Source organism: Mirounga angustirostris, unplaced genomic scaffold (genome assembly GCF_029215605.1).
Source record: "Mirounga angustirostris isolate CCGP_5_RB_7025 unplaced genomic scaffold, mMirAng1.0.hap1 SCAF_15, whole genome shotgun sequence".
Taxonomy (NCBI): domain Eukaryota; kingdom Metazoa; phylum Chordata; class Mammalia; order Carnivora; family Phocidae; genus Mirounga; species Mirounga angustirostris.
In genome coordinates, this window is record NW_026991723.1 from 18,743,971 (window position 1) to 18,768,301 (window position 24,331).

Genomic DNA, 24,331 nt, shown 5'->3' on the forward strand with positions numbered 1-24,331 from the left:
TGGTAAGTGCTCTGAGGAAAGCTACAAAGCAGGGAAGGTTAATAGAGGAGTTCTGAGGGTGGGGGCAGGTATCAATGTTAACCATGCTGTTCAGGGGAGGGCGGAGAAAATGACCGGAGAGTAACAACAACAGTGAGTCTGCAAATAGAAGAGGAAAGAGCATTCTAGATAAGGGTAGGGTGGAGTGGAAGGCCAATTGTGAAGGGCCTTGTCTGCCACTGTGAGGGCTGTGGCCATGCCCTTGATGATGTGAGGGGTACAATAGCAGCTTTGGAGTACGAAAGTGACACAGTTTTAAGAGGATCTTTCTGGATACTCTTTTGAGATTACATTGCCCTCCCTGAATTCACCTCGGCCCTGACAATGGGAACCTAATTCTGGGTCTAGAGTCTTGCCTTCCACATGCTTCCTCTTACTCTCTCTGAATCTGCCTCTCAGAGCCCAGCAGTGGGGAGTCCAAGCCGAGGGTCCCATGCCTCTTCTCCTGGGGCTGCAACTTCACTCCACAATCACAGCCTCTGGGTTTTTGTACCCTCTAAACAGTCTCTCCTTGAATCGCTCTTGGAATATTAATCTACTTCTCTGACAGTGTGTTCAGTGTGGTGAGAGCTGGGGTGTGGCTTCATATCCAACATTCGTTCATTCTTTCGACAGATATGTATTAAAAACCTGTGTGTATCAAGCACAGAATAATTGATACTTTAATATGTTCTGATAATGCATCACATTCAGATACTTTTCCTTTGGAAAAAATTTACCAAGCACCCTGCACAAGGATAGTAAAGCATCGTATAGAATCTCTTACTTCTCAGGCTCATCTCATTCTCAGGGGCACACCTAATCAGACCCCAGATTATCAGAGCCTTTAAGAAAAGGATTTCAAAAGGGCGCCTGGGTGGCTCAGTTGGTTAAGCAACTGCCTTCGGCTCAGGTCATGATCCTGGAGTCCTGGGATCGAGTCCCGCATCGGGCTCCCTGCTCAGCAGGGAGTCTGCTTCTCCCTCTGACCCTCTTCCCTCTCGCGCTCTCTGTCTCTCATTCTCTCTCTCTCAAATAAATAAATAAAATCTTTAAAAAAAAAAAAAGGATTTCAAAATAATTATACATTTATAGAAAGTTGAAAAAAAAAATACAGGGAGGTCCCACGTACTTTTCACCCAGTTTCCCCCAATGGTAACATCTTACATAACTGTAGTGTGGTATCAAAATCGGGATATAAAGACATTGGTACCATCCATAGAGCTTATTTGGATTTCACCCATTTTGTATGCACTCATTTGTGTGTGTAGTTTTATGCAATTTTATTTAACTGCTACCACAATCAAGATACAGAAGTGCTCTATAAAGATACAGAAGAGGTTCCTCCCTGCTATAACCACACCCGTTCCTCTCCTCCCCACACTCACCTTTGGCAACTGCTGATCTGTTTTATAGCTCTAGAATTTTATTATTTCAAGAACATTTTCGTAAATAGAATCAGCATAATGCCCTGAGATGTATCCAGGTTGTGTATAGCATTGATAGTTCATTCCTTTTTATTGCTGAGTGGTATTCCCTGGTGTGGATGTACTACAAGCAATTTGTTTTTATTCATCTGTGGAAAAGTTTTTGGGTCATTTCCAATTTTTGCCTATTATGAATGAAATTGCTATGAACATTCTTGTACAAGTTTTTGTGTGAACAGGGGTTTCATTTCTCTAGGATACATGTCTGAAAGTACAATTGCTGGCTTGTATGGTAGGTGCATGTTTAGTTTTTTTGGTTTTGGGTTTTTTTTTCTGCTTTAGAAATTGTCAAACTGTTTTCCAGAGTAGCTATATCATGTCACATTTCCACAAAGAATGCACATATGAACCAGTTTCTCTGCATCCTCACCAGCATTTGGGGTTACCACATTTTTTTTGACCATTCTATCCGATGTATAGTGATATCTCATTTGTGGTTTTAATCTTCATTTTCCCAGTAGCTAATAATAGTGAACATATTTTTCTGTGCTTATATGCCATCTGTGTGTCTATTCATGTCTTTTGGCAGACTTTTGAGAGTTCACACAAATCTTTGTATCAATTCACCACCAGGGTTGAGAACTTGCTCACAAATTTCAGTTGGGTCCAATTTTGGGAGAACAATTTTCCAGAAGAATTATAAAAGAATATACAATATAATAACATTTCTGACACATCTCTCTTCACCAGTTTAGAGGAACAAATTAAGTTTACATCTCCTTTTTAAATGTTTTAAGTGTATGACATATAGTTGAATGTAATGAAACTCAATTTCCATGGTTCAAAATCGCCAAAGCTGATTTGCTTTAGGCTAAAAACATTTCAATTAGTATAAGAGAAGTCTTACTATACTTCCTTTGTAGTAATTTTATAATATTAAACAGATTTTTTGTTTTGGGGGAAAAAAAATCCACGCTCACTGTAAAAAAAAAAAATGACCAAAACTCTCACCATCTAAAGATAATCACTGTTATACAGATGGCCAACAGACACGTGAAAAGTTGCTCAACAGCACTCATCATGGAATTACAAATCAAAACCACAATGAGATACTACCTTGCACCTGTCAAAATGGCTAAAATTAACAACACAGGAAACAATAGGTGTTGGCGAGGATGTGGAGAAAGGGGAACCCTCTTATACTGTTGGTGGGAATGCAAACTGGTGCAGCCACTCCAGAAAACAGTATGGAGGGTCCTCAACAAGTTAAAAATAAACTACCCTATGACCCAGCAATTGCGCTACTAGCTATTTACCCAAAGATACAAAAATACAGATTAGAAGGGACACAACCACCCCAATGTTTATAGCAGCATTATCAACAATAGCCAAACTATGGAAAGAGCCCAGGTGTCTATCAACTAATGAGTGGGTAAAGAAGAGGTGATATATATATATATATTTACACACACACACACACACACACACATACAGGGGAATATTACTCAGCCATCAAAAAGAATGAAATCTTGGCATTTGCAACAATGTGGATGGAGCTAGGGTGTATTATGCAGTCAAATGCTCTACCCCTGAGCTATACCCCCACAGGGTGTATTATGCTAAGTGAAATCAGTCAGTCAGAGAAAGACAAATACCATATGATTTCACTCATACATGGAATTTAAGAAACAAAACAAATGAACATATGGAAGGGAAAAAAGAGAGAGAGAGGTTATCAAACCATAAGAGACTCTTAACGGTAGAGAACAAACTGAGCATTGATGGAGGGAGCTTGGTGGGGGATGGGCTAAATGGGCACTGGGTATTAAGGAGGGCATTTGTTTTGATGAGCACTGGGTGTTATGTGTAAGTGATGAATCACCAAATTCTACACCTGAAACCAGTTATACCCTATATGTTAGCTAACTAGAATTTCAATACAAACTTGAGAAAAAAAATCACTATTAACAGTTGGTGGTTCATACTTTTACATTTCTTTCTCTGTGTGTGTGTACATATATATTTATATAAATTCTCTGCACACTTAAAACATGTTTTAATTTATATTATTGGTATGATACTATTCTGTCTCTTTTCACAGCATATATTATTGACTTCCTTCCATATTAGTATAGATCTGCATTATCATTTTTTTTTAAAGATTTTATTTATTTGTCAGAGAGAGACAAAGCGAGAGAAGGAACACAAGCAGGGGGAGTTGGTGAGGGAGAAGCAGGCTTCCCGCAGAGCAGGGAGCCTGATGTGGGCCTCTATCCCAGGACCCTGGGATCATGACCTGAGCCTAAGACAGATGCCCAACGACTGAGCCACCCAGGCACCCCTAGATCTGGATCATTTTTAAAGCCTGCATAATAACCCATTGTGCGTGCATGTACAATTAACCAGCTTCCCTATTGATATTGAACTTGTTCCAATTCTTTGCTGCTATAAATAATGCTTTAATGAATGTTCTTGTGGCGATAGCTTTTTAAATTTTTGTGTTTTCTTTTTTTTTTTTTTAAAGATTTTATTTATTTATTTGACAGAGACAGATACAGCGAGAGAGGGAACACAAGCAGGGGGAGTGGGAGAGGGAGAAGCAGGCTTCCCGCTGAGCAGGGAGCCTGATGCGGGGCTCGATCCCAGGACCCTGGGATCATGACCCGAGCCGAAGGCAGACACTTAACGACTGAGCCACCCAGGCGCCCCAATTTTTGTGTTTTCTTAGAGTAAATCACTAGAAGTGGGATTGTTGAGTCAAAAGTCATATATATGAATATGTATGTATGAATATATCTATGTATCATAAATATGTATATATCAGTTTGTACATGTTTACAAACTGCCTTTTAGAAAGATTGCATCAGTTTACATTTTTACCAACACTGTCTGAGTAAAGTTCTTATACTTTACTCAACCTTTTACTTATATCTCCTTTTCAACAAATTTGTTTTTTTTTTTTTTTTTAAGGGTTTGGAACATATAAATCCAAATAACTTTTAATTGTTTATAATTTTTAAACCATTAATTGAGATGGTAGCACAGGGCTTTGTGAGGCTGGGTCAGTAAAACTTCCTGTAGGACGGCCATCTTCTAGAACGGTTCCTCCAGGAGCTGAACGTGTTTGGGAATGTGGTCTGCTTCAGTGACTTTGCTATCTGGCCATCCAGCCTGCTCCCATAGTGCTGACCTCACATGGGGAATTGAGGTCAGGACAAGCAGTACACAAATGATATTTACTTGTGGACAGAGAAATTAATTAGGAGAAAAAAATGTCCAAGATAACTACCAGCATACCAAAACTTCAAAGATGGAAAGCTGTGGCTTGTAAAGTAAGCATAAGACAGCAAATCCTACTTGCAAAGTTAGGGATTTATTGGAAAGTTGGATCATATTGCAGTTAGGGTTCGCTCAAAATTTTTTTTTACATCTGATCAAACAATGTTTTAATTATGATCCAGAGGACAAAAAACACCTTACACTGATACATTCCCAAATTTGAAACTTGGAACACTTTTTTTTGGGTAGTCCTCGGACTTATTTTTCAAGGTCCAACAGGTATTTGGTTTAATGGCTTAGTAAGTGAAATTATCTTTTACATGATGACATTACTATATTTTTGCTTACAAATTTTCTCAGATGGAGTAAGCAACAAGAGGACTGACTGTAAAGTTGTACCTTTTAGTAATTAGGAAATGTGTGTTCATGATATTGCACCTAACACTAGATTTCAGTTACAATATGCATCTTCTTATATATTTCCAAGACTTGCTCAGCAGAATTTCTTTCATTACTGTCAATGAAATGCTTGTAGTTCTAAATTTTCAACAGTTACACTCCTCTTTCATTCAATTCCAGAGGATTTTCTGGGATTATAGAAAACTAGTATGAAGTGTTTGCAAGCTATTTAAGATGTATCTTTGGACTGAGTTCTGGAGTTCTTGCACTTTAAATTTATGGTGCTAGATTTAATAGTGGAATTTGTAGCTTCTGTCTATCTGGCTTCTTCTAAACAATACTACAGTAGCAAAATACCTCATTATGGGCTTTTCCCTTTTCTGGGCATTTCAGCCTCTATCAGTTTCTATCTACTGGTTTCTATGTTAGTTGGGGGGTGGTAGAACAGAGTCAGTAAGAAGAGCCAGGTTCCAGCTCTGTTTCTGCAGAACATTAGTTATGTCACCTTGGATTGATCCCTAGCATCTCCGCTTCATGCTTGTCAAGATCAAGAGATTGAATTGGTGACAAAATAAAGACCCTTCAGATATGAAATTGTATGAAAATAATTTATGAACTCATGTAAAACAAGATTTTACACGGCTTTTTTGCCAGGCATTCTTACTTGCAAAGGCAAACCTTAAGCCTTAAAAAAAAATTGAGTCACTACATATGAAAAGTACTAAAATGATACAGGAATTAGCAGAAAGTCATCAGAGGCATTATTTATTGGTGACACCGTTAACCTTAAAAATAAAATTGCCAGTTATTTTACCAGCAAAAGATGGGTTTATTTGGGAACAGCAGAGAATTACAACGTAGGACAAGCAAGCTACCTCAAAACCGTAGGCAAGTCTAACAAACAAAAGCGAGATGCATTATTTTATGGAGGACAAACTTGGGAGGGGTTGTATTTTTTTTTTTTTTAAGATTATTATCTATTGATTTGAGAGAGACAGAAAGAGCACGCAGTGGGGGGACAGGGAGGGGCAGAGGGACAAGCAGACTCCCCGCTGAGCAGGGACCCTGACCCAGTGCTTGATCCCAGGACCCTGAGATCATGACCTGAGCAGACAGCAGATCCTTAACTGACTGAGCCACCCAGTCTCCCCAGGAGGGGTTGTTTTGAACAAAAGTCATTTGGAGAGAAGCAAGAGTGCAGGGTGATGAAAGTTTCTCATCACCTAAGTTGCAGGGGTAATTGATTTCTTATAGGAGATGCAATGTGCCTCTTTCCCTGTTGGGTCCTGTAATTGATGATTCTTTCCCCTTGAGATTCGTCTGTTAAGGGTCTATAATTGATAATTCTTACTGTGATTGATATTGAGTGCTAAGGCTCCCTAGCTTCCCCTTCTAGCCTTGCCAGTCCCCTTGAGGGATCCCTTTAATGTTCAGGATGCACAGAGAAAAAGGTCAAAGTACATTCCTACATCTTAAATCCTCAAGAGGGTGGTGATTAATTATAGTTCTCCATACTTCATATCCAGCATCTCTGTGAGCTCAGGCATTTGGTCCCATTTCTTATATAAGACCAAATGGGGGTGGGAAGGGGCTGAAAGAGCTTTAATTATTATTTAGTTTAGTTAGGTCAGTCATTTCATAAGCCTCAAGGGTTGAGTCTAGGTATTACAGTATTTCTTGAAGGGCGCTCAGCAGTTTCTGGACTGGCTGACTCTCTCAATCTGAAGGGGCTTTCTATGGGATGAAAGGAGGCTCCCTGTGAGTAACGACCCAAAAGCGCCATATCAGACGTAGGGAAGGAGGGCGTGGCATTCCAACGCCGAGTTTACTCTTCACTGCCCTCGCCCCGCCCTCCTGGCACAATTTGCAGCTGGGTAAGTTAAGTCACCCGACGCGCATCCATGCCTCGCGCTTTGAGCACCGGGCGGGGCAGTTACAGGCGTCCAGAAACAGGCCGGCCGGATGCAGGAACCTGTAATAATGGGGGGGGGGGCTCCCTAGGACCCTCCCTCGAGACGCCTGCGGCCTGACCGCGAAAGGACTGGAATCCGCCCACGCCTGGCTCAGGTGCAGGTCCTACTGGTCCGCGTGCGGGGCCGCCTCCACCGTAGGGCGACGGGCGTTCCCTGGCAGGTGTAACCGCCGCGCCCGGCCCCGCCCCCACCCCCGCCCCCGCCGCCGGTCCGGACACCGTGCGGCCGGTGAGGGCGGGGGTCGGGGAAAAAACTGGCGGCTCCCTTCGTTTCTCCCGTTGCCTGGTGACGAGGAGGAGGCGGGGCCAACGAGTAAAAAGAGGCGGGTTCTGCACGGCAGGGGCAGGCGTCAGAGAAGCGGCCGCGCAGCCGCCCTTGCTCCTCCCCCGCAGGCGCGCCCGGGTCGGCGCCGTGCTTTGCCCCCGCCCTGGAGGCCGCCCTGCGCACGCGCGGAGGGATCGGCCGCCTCCGCCCCTCGCAGGGCTCGCGGCGGGGCTGCGTGTCCGGCGTCCGGGCAGATATAGTCGGAGTCGCCCGGCAGCCGGTGAACCGAGCCGTCTCGAGGGAGGGCGCGGGAGGTCAGGCGCTGGAGGAAGGACCGCGGGGGGGCGGCTGCCGTGCCCACCGCTGCTGAGGAAAATGGTGTTCGAGTCGGTGGTCGTGGACGTGTTGAACCGGTTCTTGGGGGACTATGTGGTGAACCTGGACACGTCCCAGCTCACCCTGGGCATCTGGGGAGGTAACGAGACCGCCACCGCCCCTCCATCTCGTTTTCCTCCCGGGCCCTGGTTGCCGGAGCCCGGCTTTGCTTTCTCGGGGCCTCGGGCCCCTCGCTCGCCCGGCGCCACCACCTGCCGCCGCCTGCCTCGGGGTTAAATTACGTAAAGCCGGGCGGCGGTTCCAGGGCCTCTGCCCTCAAGTTGTTTGTATTCTGGCGGGAGGGGTTTGGGGTTGGGGTCGGGGGTGCGGGGTGAAAAGTCCCCCTTTTCCGAGCCGGGCGGCTGAGGGGACCCGCGACGGGCTCCGAGGGCACGGGGCGCGGATCGTGCCCAGGCGACCTTCTCTGCCCGGCTCAGGTGTGCGGGGCGTCGGGGAGGCCGCGAGACGCCGCCTGGCTTGGTCCCATCCCTGTCATGCTGTACCCCCTGGGGTTATGACGAAGGCTCGGGAGAGCCCGCGGAGTGGCGCACGTTGCCTCGCACGTGAAGGCAAGGCGCCGGCGACCGAAGACGCCCTCTTCCTTTCCTCCTTCCCCAGCCCGGGCGTGTGGCTGAACCGTGGTGTCTGCTCGGCTCCCCTTTCTGGCCACCCGGGCTGGATTCGGGTTGCTGGCCTGGCTTCTGCCGATAACAGAAAGCGAAACTCATGTGCCCAATCAACTCAGATGGTTGGCTGGCTCTTTTCCGTTCACAGCCTGACCAAGGAGCGTGTCACGTTTGGGATTTTGTGGGTCAGAGTGATTTTTTTTTTTTTTTTTTTAAGAAACTAGGTGCGTTGTGCAACGTCTCAGACCTATAAAAGACGGGGGTGAAACGTGCCCTTAGGTTGGTTAGATGAAGGACCGAAACTTTGTATCCCTGTACTCTGGTGCGCTACCTTATTTGGAGCGTCATTATTAGTGCTTCCAGCTGTATTCTGCCCTTCTTTATTTTAAGCACCCGTTGTAGATTGGATTCCTTTTGCCTACGAAGGGAAGCTCCTAGGCCAAAGTTAGGGTTACCTTTTTTTTTTTTTTTTTTTGGACTTAACTGTTAATATGCACACACTTTCAGCCCTCTTCTAAGATACTCATTTATCTTGATTTTTCTCCTTTATGAAAGAGTGTGAGTAGATAATTAGTTTGATAGAGATAACCTCTTGTTAACTGCTCTTGGTATCTAGTACCATGATAGAGTCAGACTGCAAGAACTAGGGACATGGGGGCTAGCTCTGCATCTCTGACCTGTATCAGAAACTTGGAAGATTGTTTTATTCTGCTTCTCATTTGCGGAGTAAAAATAATACAGTTTGTCTTCACACACCTCAGAAGGAACCTTGAAAACATTTTGTGGTGTGCTTTGATCTGCACTGGAGGGTTGCTTCTGCGTTCAAGGCGGAGGTTTGTGTAGAGTGTGATTTATGGGTGGATTTATTTAAAATTTGTATACAGTAAAATTCACTCTTGTGATGTACGGTTCTGTCTTGACAAGTGCAATGTCAAGGAATGTATCCACTATCACAGTCATGATACCAAAAAGTTCCAGTAGGGTGCCAAAATTCCCTCTGCTTCCCCTTTTCAGTCCACCCTTTCCAGCCCCCATATCTCCTGGCAACCACTGATCTGTTTCCATCCTTAGAGTTTTTTGTCTTTTCTAGAGTGCCATATAAATGGAAGTATATGGTGGATAGCTTTTGGGGGTCTGACTGCTTTTACTTAATTTCACTCCTTTCACTTCTTATGTAAAATGAATTTGAGAGTCACCCATGTGTTGTATGCATCAGTATTTCATTCCTGTGTGTATATATTTTTTTCATCCCTATATTTTTGAGTGGTTATTTTTTGTGTGGATGTGTTAATAAATGTTTGATGGTTTCCCCTTCTGGCCATTATGAATAGAGCTGTTAATAAACATTCATGTACAGGTTTTTGTGTGAACATAAATTATCTCCCTTGGGTTAATACCTAAGAGTGGGATTGCGAGGTCTTATGGTAAATGACCATTTGATTTCTGTGAAACTGTGGAGCTCTTTTCAAAGCGGCTTTACCATTTTGCTATCTCAGCAGCATTGTATGAGTGCATAGTTGCTCTACACCTTTACTAGCATTTGGTATTGTCATTTAAAAAACTTTTTTTTTTAGCCATATTCTAATAGGTATATAGTTCTAAAGTATTGGTAGTTTTAATTTGCATACCCTTAGTGATTAAAGATGTTGAGCATCTTTTCATGTTCTTTACTGTTTGTATAGTTCCATTGGTGAAGTGTCTGTTCAAATCTTCTGCTTACTTTAAATTTTTCTATTGAGATTTAACTTACATACCATTAAGTTCACCCTTTTAAAAACGTTATTTATTAATGTAGTTCACATACAATGTTAGTTTTAGGTGTATAACAGTGATTAAACAATTCTGAAGGTTATGAAATGCTCACTATGATAAATGTTGTCACCATCTGTTGTCTTACAGCATTATCACAGTATTTACTGCATTCCATCTGCTGTACTTTAACTCTTGAAATTTACCCTTCTAAAATGTACAGTTGTTTTCTCATGTAGTCACAAAATTATGCAACTATCACCAATTCCAGAACATTTTCAACACCCCCAAGTAAACCTCATATCCATACCCATTAGCAGTCGCTCAAATTCTCTCCTGATCCCCTGGACCCCACCTCCAGCAACTACTAATCTACTTTATGTCTCTGTGGATTCACCAGTTCTGGGCATTTCATTTATATGCAGTCATGCAATGTAGGTGGCCTTTTGTTTCTGGCTTCTTAAAATTATTTTTTTGAGCTTCATGTTGTAGCGTGTATCATTTCTTTTTATGACTGAGCAATATTCCATTGTATGAATAGATCACATTTTGTTTATCCATTCATCAGGTGATGGTCATTTCAATTATTCCTACTTTTTGGCTTTTATGAGTAATGCTGCTATGAACATTCATATATACAAGGTTTTTTTTGTTTTTTTGTTTTTTTGGGTTTTTTTGTGGGCCTATGTTCTAAATTTTCTTGGGTATATGCCTGGGGTAGAATTGCTGAGTCATATGGTAACTCTGACTTTTTACAAACTCTTTATTGAAGTTATTTTCTTATTGTTAAGTGTTGAAAGTTCTTTACATATTATGGGTATGAGTCCTTTGTCAGGTGATTTGAAAATCTTTTCTTCTATTCCAGTTCTGTCTTTTGCAAAGCAAAAGTTTTAAATTTTGATCAAGTCCACTTTAGCAGAAACTTTTCATGAGTCATGCTTTGGTGTATCTATGAAATCTGCCTTCCCTGAAGTCACAAAGATTTTCTCCCATGTTTTCTTGTAGAAGTTTTATAATTTTATATTTAGATTTCTGATCCATTTTTGTATAAAGTGTGGTATAGGTTGAAGATTGATGTTCATTTGTTTGCATGTGGATGCAAATGTCCAATTGTTGCAGCACCATTTGCTGAAAGGAATATCCTTTCTCCATTGAATTATTTTTGCACTTTTGTAAAAAATTGGACTTTATATTGTATGGGTTTATTTTTGGATTGTAATTTGTTTCGATACTATGTGTGTCCATTCTTTCAACAGTACCACAGTTGTCTTGATAACTCTAGCTTTATAGTAAGTCTTGAAATCAGATAGTATCATCCCTCTATGGTGTTTATGAAATTTTTAAAAAACATATCAGTGTTTTATGTATAGAAGTTGGTTATATATTGATAAGTGAAGCTTCAGATAATAGCTTTTAGTGCTTAAAAATCCTTTTGAGAATTTAAAAAGCAGTAATTTTGATAAACTTAAAAATATTGGAAAATTTCAATAATAGAAACTAGATGCTGCTTGGGAAAATTGTTAAAGACTTAATATTTTTATGGTCTAATGTTAGAAGGACCTATTGGTTTTAAATATATGCTTTTGCTAGGTGTCTGTAATAATCCAGCTGATTTCACTGTTAGCATAATTAATAGTGTTAATTAGTATTCAGGAGTTCACATGGATGTTTTCAAACCTGGTAATTGGTAGTGTTCTGAAAATTTGTTTCTGAGATAATTTTTTGGAAATTAGAATCAATTTTTCCTTGGAAACATTGTTATATATGAATGAAGAGTTCCTAAAAAAATCTATGTAATGTAGCAGAACAGTCCTATTATAGTGGGCCCTACAGGAAGTAGGCTGAGTGCAGGAAGAATCTATTTTGTGAGGGGGAAAGAAGCCTTGAACTTTATCTCACACTCTTGGTGAATTTTGATGTTGGTATACTTTTTATGCACTGCTATTTATAATTCTCCACCCTTTTTATATGTCATTAGGGAGGTAGTAGTACTTCATAGACAGTTCTGAGATTCATCTTCCAACTTTTCTAAGCAATCTAGAATTTCATGTTTCCTTCAAGATCTAGCATCAAAATCAGCCATATGTGCTTGTTACAGATACAGATTTCTGAACTGCTGTCCAGAGATTATAATTCATTTATGTGAAGCAGTACAGCAAAATCTTTTTTTTTTTTTTTAAACAAATGATAGAGGATTGTGATGCACAGCTAGGTGCATTTTTAGAGTACTTTCAGGGCAAAAGTATTAGAAATTCAGTGGCAGAAGCAGTGTGATAGAATTATCATTTGTAATGCAAGGAATACCTGTACTTTATAGCTCTTCCTTCTGTAGTCTTCTTTCATCTCTTTCTCTCTTGTTTTCTTTAAAATTATAAAACTCCTAAATTTGCAGGGTTTTGTTGTTTGTTTTTGTTTTGTTTTGGTGGTGGCTGTTACACCCGACATTGTTATATAACATTAGAAACTTGGATTTCTTGGTTTTGTTTTTTTTTACCTAGGATATTTTGTTTTTGAAATGTTGCTCTCCCAGTTTTCTCATTATAGTAGACTTTAAGGTGCAGTGGCTTCCTATTGCCTACCCCCAGTATACCCCAGGGGCTTTGTAGGAAGATGAAGACTCAGGACACAATTCCTTTCCCTCTTCAGCTTCATTATTTTCCATAATTTTATCTTCCATATCCCTATTTGTTTTTTTTGCTTCTTCCATTCTCATTGTGATTCCATCCAGTCGGTTTTGCATCTCAGTTACAGCATTTTTTATTTTGGCCTGACTAGTTTTTAGGTCTTCTCTTTCTGCAGCAAGGGTTTCTCTGGTGTCCTCTGTGCTTTTTTCAAGCCTGGCTAGTATTCTTATGACTGTTGTTCTAAGTTCTTGTTCAGATGTATTGCTTGTATCTATTTTGAGCAAGTCCCTGGCTGTGGTTTCTTCTTGATCTTTTTTTGGGGAGAATTCCTCCATCTTGTCATTTTGGCTAAGTTTCTGTCTTTTGCATGTTATGAAAGCTTATTACGTTTCCTGCTCCTGAGAGTAATACTGTATTTAAAAGGGGTGGTACACTGTCCAGGGCCTGGTGCTTCGGGAAGTGTTTTCTGTTGTACGCTGTGTGCACTCTCCTGCTCTGTTTTGGCTGCCCTTTCCCACAGGTCCGTCTCCTCTGTAGAGTTCTTCCTTGCTTGCAGTGGGAAGTGTTTGGGTCTTTAACTAGGTGTGCTTTGATTTGTTTATTAAGATAAGCCTCACAGCCACCACATTCTCTCTCTCTAATTGTGCAAATTGTTTTCTTAATCTTCAGATCAATTTCCTAGTTGTTCAGAATGATTTGATGCCAAGCTAGCTATGTTCAAAGGCCAAGGCAAGCCCAGGGCCCCCCCACTACTCTGCATCTTAACTCTTTCCACTCAGGGCACAATTCCTGACTTGAAAGAGTCCTTCTGTGATAGGAATATGCTGAGGGAGCCAAACAAATGTTTGTTGAAGTCTAGTGTTAATTGCTGATTCTAATTTCTTAAATATTATTTTTAGCTTTACGTTTTGAGAAACTTTCATAGAATGTTAGAGCTGAAAGGGAATATTTTATTATGGAAAGTGTTCAGAACTACAGAATGTTTCAAGTTTTTACAGTCCATATACCTACAACCTAGATTGTACTACTATGTATTAATAGCTTTATTGAAATAATAATTGACATGGTAAAATGTACATATTTAAAGTCTACAGTTAGATTAATCTTGATATATGTATCCTCTTGGGAAACAGTCATCATGATCAACATAAGAGAAGTATCCATCCCATTTAAAAGTTTTTTTTGCCCCATATCCAGAGGCATCCAATTTTCTCATTTTGTTGTTGTTCTACCATACATGCCTCTATTCCTGGTTTGCTGAAAGTTTTTTTTTTTTTTTCCCTTCTTCTTTCCTCCAAGAATGTGTGTTAGGTTTTATAAAATGGTCTATGTCTATTGATAGGATTTCTCTTCTTCAGACTGTTGATGTAATGGATTACATTATTGTTTTTTTGAATGTTGAATGAGCCTTTCATACCTAGAATAAATCCCACTTGGTCTTGGTATATAATTATACATTGTTGGATTCAATTTGATATTTTGTTGAGGATTTTTGCATCTGTGTTCACTGAGAAGTAGTGGTCTGTAACACACCCACACACACCCACACCCCCCCCCCCCCCGCCCCGCCCTTGCAACTGGTTTGGGTAATGCTGACCTCCATAAATGAATTAGGAAGTGTTCCCTATGCTTCTGTTTCCTAGAAGACATTGTAGGGGCTTGGTATCATTTTTTGCTTACATGTTTGGTAGAATGTTAGTGAAACCCATCTGGGCATTATGCTTTCATTTTTGAAAGATTATTAATTATTAAATCAATGTCTTTAATAGATACAGGCCTATTTATATTTTTTTCTTGTGTGTTTTGCTGGAATATATCTTTATAGGAATTGTAACTTGTGGACATGTTTGTATTCCTTTATTATCCTTTTAATGTCTACTGGATCAGTAATGAAGGCCCTTCCTTTCATTTGTGATATTAGTAATTTGTGTCTTTTTCTTTCTTAGTTAATATGGCTAGAGAGTTACCAGTTTTATCGATCTTTTCAGAGAACCATCTTTTGCTTTCATTGGTTTTTCTCTTGATTTTTCTCTATTGAATTTCACTGATTTCTGCTCTAATTCTTATTTTCTTCTGGTTACTTAGGATTTAATTTGCTCTTTTTCTAGATTCCTAAGGTGGAAGCTTAGATTATTGATTTTCGATCTTTCATCTTTTGCTTTTTTTAAAAAATATATCTTATTTGGAGAGAGAGAGCGTGCGCATGAGAGAATGTGCAAGTGTGAGCAGGGGAAGGGACAGAGGGAGAGGGAGAGAGAATCCCAAGCAGACTACGCGCTGAGCACGGAGCCAGAGTTGGGGCTTCATCTTACAACTCTGAGATCACGACCAGAGCTGAAACCAAGAGTTGGTTCCTCGAATGACTGAGCCACCCAAGTGCCTCTTTTCTTCTTTTCAAATATATGTATTCAGTGGTAAATTTCTTTCTAAGCCTTGATTTTGCTGCATGTCCAATTTTGAAAACTAATTTGATTCAAGATACTTCACAGTTCCCTTTGAGATGACTTCTTTGGCCTATGTGTTATTTTAAGTTAACATTTATTAAATCTTCAGATATTTTGGGACTTTCTAGCTTTCTTTTTGTTGTCGATTTCTAGTTTAATTCCATTGTATGAAAGCAGATTTTGTATGACTTTTATTCCCTTAAATTTGTTAATGTATGTTTTATGGCCCAGAGTTTGGTTTACTGTGGTGAATGTTCTGTGTGAGCTTGAGAAGAATATGTATTCTGCTATTTTGTAAGAAATGTTCTATAAATTTTAACTAGATATCTTTATTTTTAGTTTGTCTATGCCTTTATATTTAGAGTGTGTTTCTTGCGGACATCTTATTGTTGGGTTTTGTTTTGTTTTATCCGCTGTGTCAAGTTTTGTCTTTTAATTGGTATATTCAGACCATTTATATTTGAAGTGATTATTGATATAGTTAGGTTAGTGGATATCTATTGTATTTGTAGTTCTTTTCTCTTTCTTGCATGTATGTCTTTGCTTTTTAAAATCTTCCCCCTTTTCTGCCTCTTCTGGTTTTGAGTATTTTCTATAATTTTATTTTTTCTCCTCTTCTAACATATCAGTTATACTTTAATTTTTTTGGGGGGCGGTTCTTGGAATTACAGTATGCATTTAAAACTAAGTCCAATCAAAACTACATTGCTTCATAGTAGTGGAAGGACATTATAAAGAGTTTTCCATTCCATTCCTTTTGCTCCTTATAACGTTGCTGTCATTCATTTCACTTATCCATAAGCTATACTTACCCAATGCACTGTTGCTATTTTATTTTGAATAGTGTTCCATTAGATCATTAATAATGAGGAAAATAAAAGGCGTAATTTTACCTTTATTCCTTTTCTAATAAAAAGGAATTGTAGATTCCTTTTAGATCTTGTAGATCTGGAGTTTCTGACCTATATTGTTTTCCTTCTCTGTGAAAACTTTTAGCATTTCTTACTTTTTTTTTTGTTTTTGTTTACTTTTAGCATTTCTTGCAAGGGAGGTCTAGCAACAAATTCCATCAGTTTTTGTTTGAGAAAGTATTTTTTACATCACCACTTAAAAAATATTGTGGTAAAATACAACATAAAATTAATCATCTTAACAGTATTTTCACTTTTGGGTGTACAGCATATTGATTCAACAATTCTGTACATTACCCGTGCTCACCCTCAGTATAGTCACCATCTGTCATCAAATATTTCTGCAACATTATTGACTATATTCCCTGTGCTGTGCTTTTCATTTCTGTGATTTCTTTATTTTATAACTGGAACTTTGTACTTAATTGCCTTTACCTATCTTGCCCATGCCCCTCCCCCCACACCTACCTTTCCTCTGGCAGCCACCAGTTTGTTATCTGTATTTAAAAGTCTGCTTTTTGTTTCTTTGTTTTGTTTTTTAGATTCCACATATAAGTGACATCATGGTTTTTGTCTTCCTCCGATCTCTTTCACTTAGCATGATATCCTCTAGGTCCATCCATATTGTCGCAAATGGCAGGGTCTCATTCTTTTATATGGCTGAGTAATATTCTGTGTGTATATGTGGGTGGGGGTGTATATATCCATTCATCTGTTGGTGGACACTTGGGTTGCTTCCATTTGTTAGCTACTGTAAGTAATGCTGCAATAAACGGTGCATATATCTTTTAGAATTAGTGTTTTTGGGTTTTTTTTTTTATAGTTTTCAGAGTACAGGTCTTTTATTCTTTTTGGTGCAATTGTAAAAGGAATTGTTTTCTTAATTTCTCCTTCTGTTACTTTGTTATTAGTGTATAGAAATTCAGTAGATTTCTGTATATTAATTTTGTGTCTTGCAAGTTCACTGAATTCATTTATCAGTTCTAATAGTTCTTTAGGTGGAGTTTTTAGGGTTTTCTGTTTACAGTATCACTTCTTCTGCAAGTATTACTTCTTCCTTGCTAATTTGAATGCCTTTTATTTCTTTTCCTTATCTGATTCCTGTAGTTAGGAGTTCCATTATTATGTTGAATAAAGTGGTTAAGAGTGGACATCCTTGTCTTGTTCCTGATCTTTGAGGAGAAGCTTAGTTTTTCACCAGTGAGTATGTTGTTAGCTGCGGGTTTTTCATACATGGCCTTTATTATGTTGAGGTATGTTCCCTCCAAATCTTTGTTTTACTGATAATGGGTGTTGCATTTTGTGAAATGTTTTTTTTCCTGCATTTACTGAGATCATCATAGGGCTTTTATCCCTTCTCTTGTTAACGTGATCTATCACACTGATGGATTTGTGAACATTAAACCACTCTTGTATCCCTGGAATAGCTTAATTGTGGTCAGTGATTTTTTTAAGGTATTGTTGGATTTGGTTTGCTAGTATTTTGTTTAGGATTTCTGCATTGGTGTTCATCAGTAATATTGGCTGTGGTTTTCTTTATAGTGTCAGGGTGTTGCTGGCCTTGTGGAATGAATTTGGAAGTTTTCCTTTCTATTCTGTTTCTTGGAATAGTTTGAGAATAGGTTATTAACTCTTTAAATGTTTGGTGGAATTTACCTGTGGAGCCATCTGGTCCTATACTTTTGCTTGTTGGGAGTTTGTGATTGCTGATTCAATTTCATTACTAGTCATAGGTCTGTTCAGATTTTCTATTTCTGATTTAGTTTGGAAGATTGTAGTTTTTAGGAATTTATTGATTTGTTCCCAGTTGTCCAATTTGTTGGCATATAATTTTTCATTATATTCTCTTATCCTTTGCATTTCTATGGTGTCAGTTATTTTCATGTTAGCCATTTTTTAGGGTACAGTTCAGAGGCATTAAGTGTATCCATATTGTTGTGCAGCTATCTCCACCATCCATCTCCAGAACTCTTTTCATCTTGCAAAACTGAAACATTGTACCTGTTGAGGAATAACTACCTATATCTCCTTCCTTCAGCTACCGGCACCTATTATTATATTTTCTATCTCTATGAATTTGACTCTACTAGGTACCTCCTATAAGTGGTATTATATAATGTTTGTCCTTTTGTGTTTGGCTTATATCATGTATTAGGGTAATGTCTTCAATGTCCATCTGTTACAGCATATATCAGAATTTCATTCACTTTTAAAGCTGAACAATATTTTATGTATATATCACATTTTGTTTCTCCATTCATCTGTAAATAGACACATGGGTTGCTTCCACCTTTTGGCTATTGTGAATCAGGCCCTACAAACATCAGTGTGCAAATACATTTTTGAGTCCTTGCTTTCAAATGTTTTGGTATATACCCACAAGTGGAATTGCTGGGTATTTCTTTTTAATTTTTTGAGGAAGTGTCCTACTACTTTCCAGATGTACCATTTTACATTTTCACTGACAGTGCAAAAGGTTCTAATTTCTCCACATTCTCAGAAACATTTGTTATTTTCTCTTTTATTCGTAGTAGCCATCCTCATGGATGTGAGGTACTATTTCCATTTTTTTTGACTTGCATTTCTCTGATGATTAGTCCTGTTGAACATCTCATTGGTTAATGGCCATTTATAGGTCTTTGGAAAAATGTCTTTTGAAGACCTTTGCCATCCTTTAATTGGGTTGCATTTTTTTTTTTTTTTTTTAGTAGAGTTGTAGGCATTCTTTATATATCCTGGATATTGACCGTTTATCAGGTATGTGATTTGCAAATACTGTTGCCTTTTCACTGTTGATAATGCCCTATGATGCATAAAAGTTTTTAGTTTTGATGAAGTCTAGATCATCTTTTTGTTGTTGTTGCCTGTGCTTTTCGGTGTCATATCCATCCAAAAGAAATCATTGCCAAATTGACTATCAGGGAATTTTTCACTTACGTTTTCCTCTTAGATTTTTATAGTTTTAGATCTGAAATTTGAGTCTTTGATCTACTTTCAGTTAATTTTTGGATATGGTGTATGGTAATCTAGCTTCATCTTTTGCATGTGAATATCGTTTTCCAGTGTTATTGGTGACATTTCCAAATTGAGTGATCTTGGCAGCCTTATCAAATTCATTTGCCTGTATATGTGAATATTTATTTTTCAGCTCCCTGTTCTTTTCCATTGGTCTGTGTGTTTGTATACTGGTGCTACACTGTTTTGATTACTATGTTTTGTATTAAGTTTTGAAATCAGGAAGAGTGAGACTTCCAGTTTTCTTCCCCCCCACCCCCCCCTTCTAAAAAGATTGTTTTAACAATGGGGGTATCCCTTGTGATTCTACATGAATTTAAAAATGGATTTTTTATTTCTGCCAAAAATATTGGGATTTTAATGTGGATTGCATTGAGTCTGTAGTTTGCTTTGGGTAGTATTGTCATCTTAACAATATTAAGTCTTGCAGGCTATGAACATGGGATGGATGTCTTCCTGGTTATGTATGTGTGCCTTTAACGTCATTCAGCAGTGTTTTATAGTTTGAAGGTACAAGTCATTCACCCCTTTGGTTAAGTTTATTCCTAAGTGTTTTGTTATTTTCCATGCTATTTTAAATGGAATTGTTTAATTTTTATTTTGGACTACTTACTGTTAGTGTAAAGAAGCACAACTGATTTTTGTGTTTTGATTTTGTATCTGGCAACATTGCTGAAATCATTTATTCTAACATGCTTTTTTTTGATAGGAAATTTAGGGTTTTCTTCATATAAGATTATGTCGTTGGTGAATAGAGAATTTTACTTCTTCCTTTCCAACGTGGATGCCTTTTATTTCTTGTCTAATTGCTCTGGCTAGGACTTTCAGAAGGTGGCAAAACTGTACATCTTCATCTTGTTGCTGATGAGAAGATTCATTTTTCACCGTTGAATGTGATGTTCATTGTGGGCTTTTCATATGTGGCCTTTGTTATATTGGGGTTGTTTCCTTTTATTCCTAATATGTTGAGGGTTTTTGTCATGAAAGGGTATTGAAATTTTTTGAATGCTTTTTCATTGAGATGTGGTTTTTTTTCTCCCCTTCAATCTGTTAATGTGGTGTATTGCATTGATGTTCTTCTATGAAACCGTCCTTGCATTCCAGGAACAGTATTGGGTTGTGGTGTATAATCCTTCTAATGTGCTGTTGAATTTTGTTTGCTAGTATTTTGTTGAGGTTTTTTTGCCAATATTCATTGGGGGTAATGATCTGTAATTTCCCTGTAGCATCTTTGTCTCTGGTATCAGATTCATGCTGACCTCATAGACTGAGTTTGGAAGTATTTCCTTCTCTTTAGTTTTTTTGGAAAAGTTTGAGGAGGATTGATGTTCTCAAATGTTTGGTAGAATTCTCCAGTGAAATCATCTTGTCCTAGACTTCTGTTGTTGGGAGGTTTTTGATTAGTGAGTAAATCTCCTTACATATTATAGGTCTGTTCAGATTATCCATTTCTTGATGATTCATTAGTAGTAGGGTATGTTTTTCTAGGAATTTATCCATTTCATCTAGGGTATCCAGTTTGTTGATGTACAGTTGTTCATAGTACTTTCTTAAAATCTTTTCTCTGTAAGATCGGTAGTATGATTCCTTCCAGTATTCCTGATTTTAATTGTTTAATTCTTCTTTCTCTTAGTTTATTAGCTAAAGATTTTTGAGGAACCAATTTTTGATCTCATCAGTTTTCTCTATTGGGTTTTCTGTTCTCTATTTTAATTATCTCTGTTCTAAACTTTATTATTCTTTCTGGTAGCTTTGTGCTTAATCTCTATTTCTTTAAGGTACAAATTTAAGGTGTTAATTTGGGCTATTATTTTTTAATGTAAACACTTACAGCTGTAAGTTTTCCCAGGACTGTCTTTGCTGCAGCCTATAAATTTTGGTATGTTGTGCTTTCATTTTAGTTTTTCTTAAGTTTTAAAGTTTTTCTTGTGATTTCTTCTTTCTCGTGATATCTTCTAAGAATTTCAATCTCTTAAAATTCAGATTTTTGTTGTTGTTGTTTTTGCCTAATACATGACCTGTCCTGAAGAATGTTTCATGAGCACTTGAGAAAATTGTGTGTTCTGCTCTTGTTGAGTAGAGTGTTTCATATATGTTTTTAAAATTCAGTTTGTTTCCTTCTTAATCTTCTGTCTGGTGATTCTATCCATTATTGAAGTTGTGTGCTGAAGCCTCCTACCATTATTGTAGAGCTGTTTCTTCTTATCTGTCAATATTTGCTTCATATTGTGCTCTGGTGTTTGGTGAATATATGTTTACAATTGGCATGCTATGTTTATAATTAGTGAATTGACACTTTTATTATTATATGATGTCTCTCTTCATCTCTTATAATAGCTTTTGACTTACAGTCTGTTTTGTCTAATATGTGTATAGCCATATCTGGTCTCTTATTATTTGCATGGGAAATCTTTTGCCATTTTTGCACTTAAATTTTAACTATGTTCTTAGAGCTATAGGGGCATCATGTTTTGTTTGGGTTTAAGTACATTCTGCCTTTGTCTTTTGAATGGGGAGTTTAAACTGTTTACATTTATTTCTTTTCAAATTTTTATTTAAATTCCAGTTCACATAGAGTGTAATGCTAGTGTTAGGTGTAGAATTTAATGATTCATCACTTATATGCAACACCCAGTGCTCGTCACAAGTGCCCTCCTTTATCCCCACCACCTATTTAACCCATCCTTCTGCCCACCTCTCCTGCAGTAACTCTCAGATTGTTCTCTATAGTTAATAGTCTGTTTTGTGGTTTGCTCATTTTTTTTAAATTTATTTTTACCCCTGTTTTCATCTGTTTTGTTTAAATTCCACACAAGAGTGAAATCATATGGTATTTGTCTTTCTCTGACTTATTTGCTTAGTATACTACTCCCTAGCTCCATCCATGTCTTGCAAATGGCAAGATTTCATTCAGTTTTATGGCTGAGTAATGTTTCATTGTATATGTGTATATGTATATGTTTATATGCATCTAGACACACACACACACACACATATACATGCACCATATCTTGAACTGTTTACATTGAAATTAATTACTGATAGGAAAGGCTTACTATTTTCATTTTGTTAATTTCTGCATGTCTTATAACTGTTTCATGTTTTAACTTTCTTCCTTTGTGTTCATTTTTTTTGTGACCCTTTTTGATTTCCTTATTTCCTTTTTGTATATTCTGTAGATATTTTTTTTGTAGTTCTGTAGGAATTACATATAATACCTTAACGTATAAGAATGTATCTTAAACTGATACCAACTTTAATCCCATACAATAACGTTACTCTTTTACAGCTTGCCTTCCCAACTTTGTTATTGATGTAACAGATGACATTTTTACACATTATGTACCTATTAACATAGACTTACAATTCTTAAGTTCTTTTGTTTTTTAAATGAAAGAGTTGAATTTAATTTAAATTTCAAAAATAGAGAATAAAAAATGGAGTTACAAAGTAAAATTATAATAGTTTTCATATTGTCCATGCACTTGCCTTTCCTGGAGAACTTTATATTTTCATATAGCTTCGAGTTACTGCCTAGCATCCTTTTTTTTTTTAAGATTATTTATTTGAGATAGAGCATGTGCATGCACATGAGTGGGGGGAGGGGCAGAGGGAGAGAATCTTCAAGCAGATTCCCCACTGAGCACAGAGCCCAATGTTGGGCTCATCCCATGACCCATGAGATTGGGACCTGAGCTGAAACTGAGAGTCAGACACTCAACTGACTGAGCCACCTAGGTGCCCCATGCCCAGCATCCTTTCTTTTCAACTGGAAGGACTCTGTTTAAGATTTCCTGTAAGATAGATCTGTTAATGAAGTCCCTCAGCTTTTGTTTATCTGAGAGTATCTTAAAAATTTTTTTCCTAATTTTTGAAGTAGATATAATACTTTGTTGAATATAATGTTCTTGGTTGACTTTTTTATTTTTTTCTCCTTTCACCACTATAAATATATCATTTTCTGTAAGGTTTCTGCTGAGAAATCCACTGATAGTCTTTTTGAAGATCCTGTGTAGATGTCAAATCGCTTTTGCTTTTAATACTGTTGATGATCATGTTTCTTGGTTGAGATTCTTGGATTTCTGTATACATATCTTTCCTCAAATTTGGGAAAATTTTGGATGTTACTTCTTCAACTAAGCTCTCTGCCTCTGTCTTTCCTCCTTTTGGGACTCTCATAATGCATATTGATCCATAATGCATACTTACTTATGTCTCATAAGTCTGTTTCCCTCGGTTCACTTTTTTTTTTTTGGCCATCACTACATTTTCAGATGACCTATTTTCAAGTTTGTTAATTCATTCTTTTGTCTGTTGGAGTCTGCTTTGGATGTTCACTGGTGAATTTTTTAATTCAGTTATTCCTTGTACCTTTGTCGGGGAATGTGTGTGTTTTTCTCTGCTTTTTTTTCAAGATTTTTCTTTTTGTTGGCCTAATTTACATAAAACATTGTATAAGTTTAAGGTGCACATTATTGATTTGCTACAGTTATATATTGCAGTATGATTATGATGGTAGCTTCACTAACATCTCTGTCCTGTCACATAATCATCATTTCTTTTTTGTGGTGTGAACATTGAAGATCTAGTGTCTTTGCAACTTTGAAATATATAGTACAGTATTGTTGATTATAATGCACTGTGGTGTGCATTAGATCTCCAGAACTTAATCATCTCCTAGTTGCAAGTTTGTATCTTTTAACATAATTTCCCCAGTTCCCCCACATCCTAGCCCCTGGTAACCAGGATTCTACTCTGTGTTTCTGAGAGTTCAGGCTGTTTAGATATTACATATAAACAATACCATATCGTATTTGTCTTTCTGTGTCTAAGCATAATGCCCTCGAAGTCCATCAGTGTTGTCATAAATGGCAGGATTTCGTTCTTTCTCATGGCTGAATAATTTCCATTGTGTGCATTTATATCAGTATCATATCTTTATCCATTCATCTGTTGATGGACAGTTAGGTTGTTTCCATACCTTGGCTATTGTGAATAATGCTACAATAAACATTGGAGTGCAGATAATCTTTTCAACATCCTAGTTTTTTTTTTTTTGCGCTATGCCCAGAAGAGGTATTTCTGGATCATATTCAAGTGTTTTATTGTTTTGTTTTTGTTTTTGATTTTCTGTAGTTTGATTATGATATGCTTAGTTGTAGATTTTTTTATTTCCCTGCCTTGTGTTCTCTTAGTTTTCTGGATCTGTGGCTTGGTGTTTTTAATC

General features: G+C 37.9%; 1 protein-coding gene across 5 annotated transcripts in view; it reads left to right on the forward strand.

The window, feature by feature from the left end:
* Nucleotides 1–7,553: 7,553 nt before the first annotated feature.
* Nucleotides 7,554–24,331, forward strand: part of VPS13A (vacuolar protein sorting 13 homolog A) — a 267,040-nt gene continuing 250,262 nt past the window's right edge. For 3 of the 5 annotated variants that reach the window (XR_010407545.1, XM_045882283.3, XM_064578959.1), the window contains exon 1: nt 7,554–7,835. Coding sequence is in view for 4 of the 5 variants with exons in the window: in XM_045882283.3 (XP_045738239.1) it covers nt 7,736–7,835 (100 nt within the window). In the remaining variant the exon portion in view is untranslated. The remainder of the gene's footprint in view (nt 7,836–24,331) is intronic. The other 2 variants (XM_045882282.3, XM_064578958.1) reach the window with 1 other exon arrangement.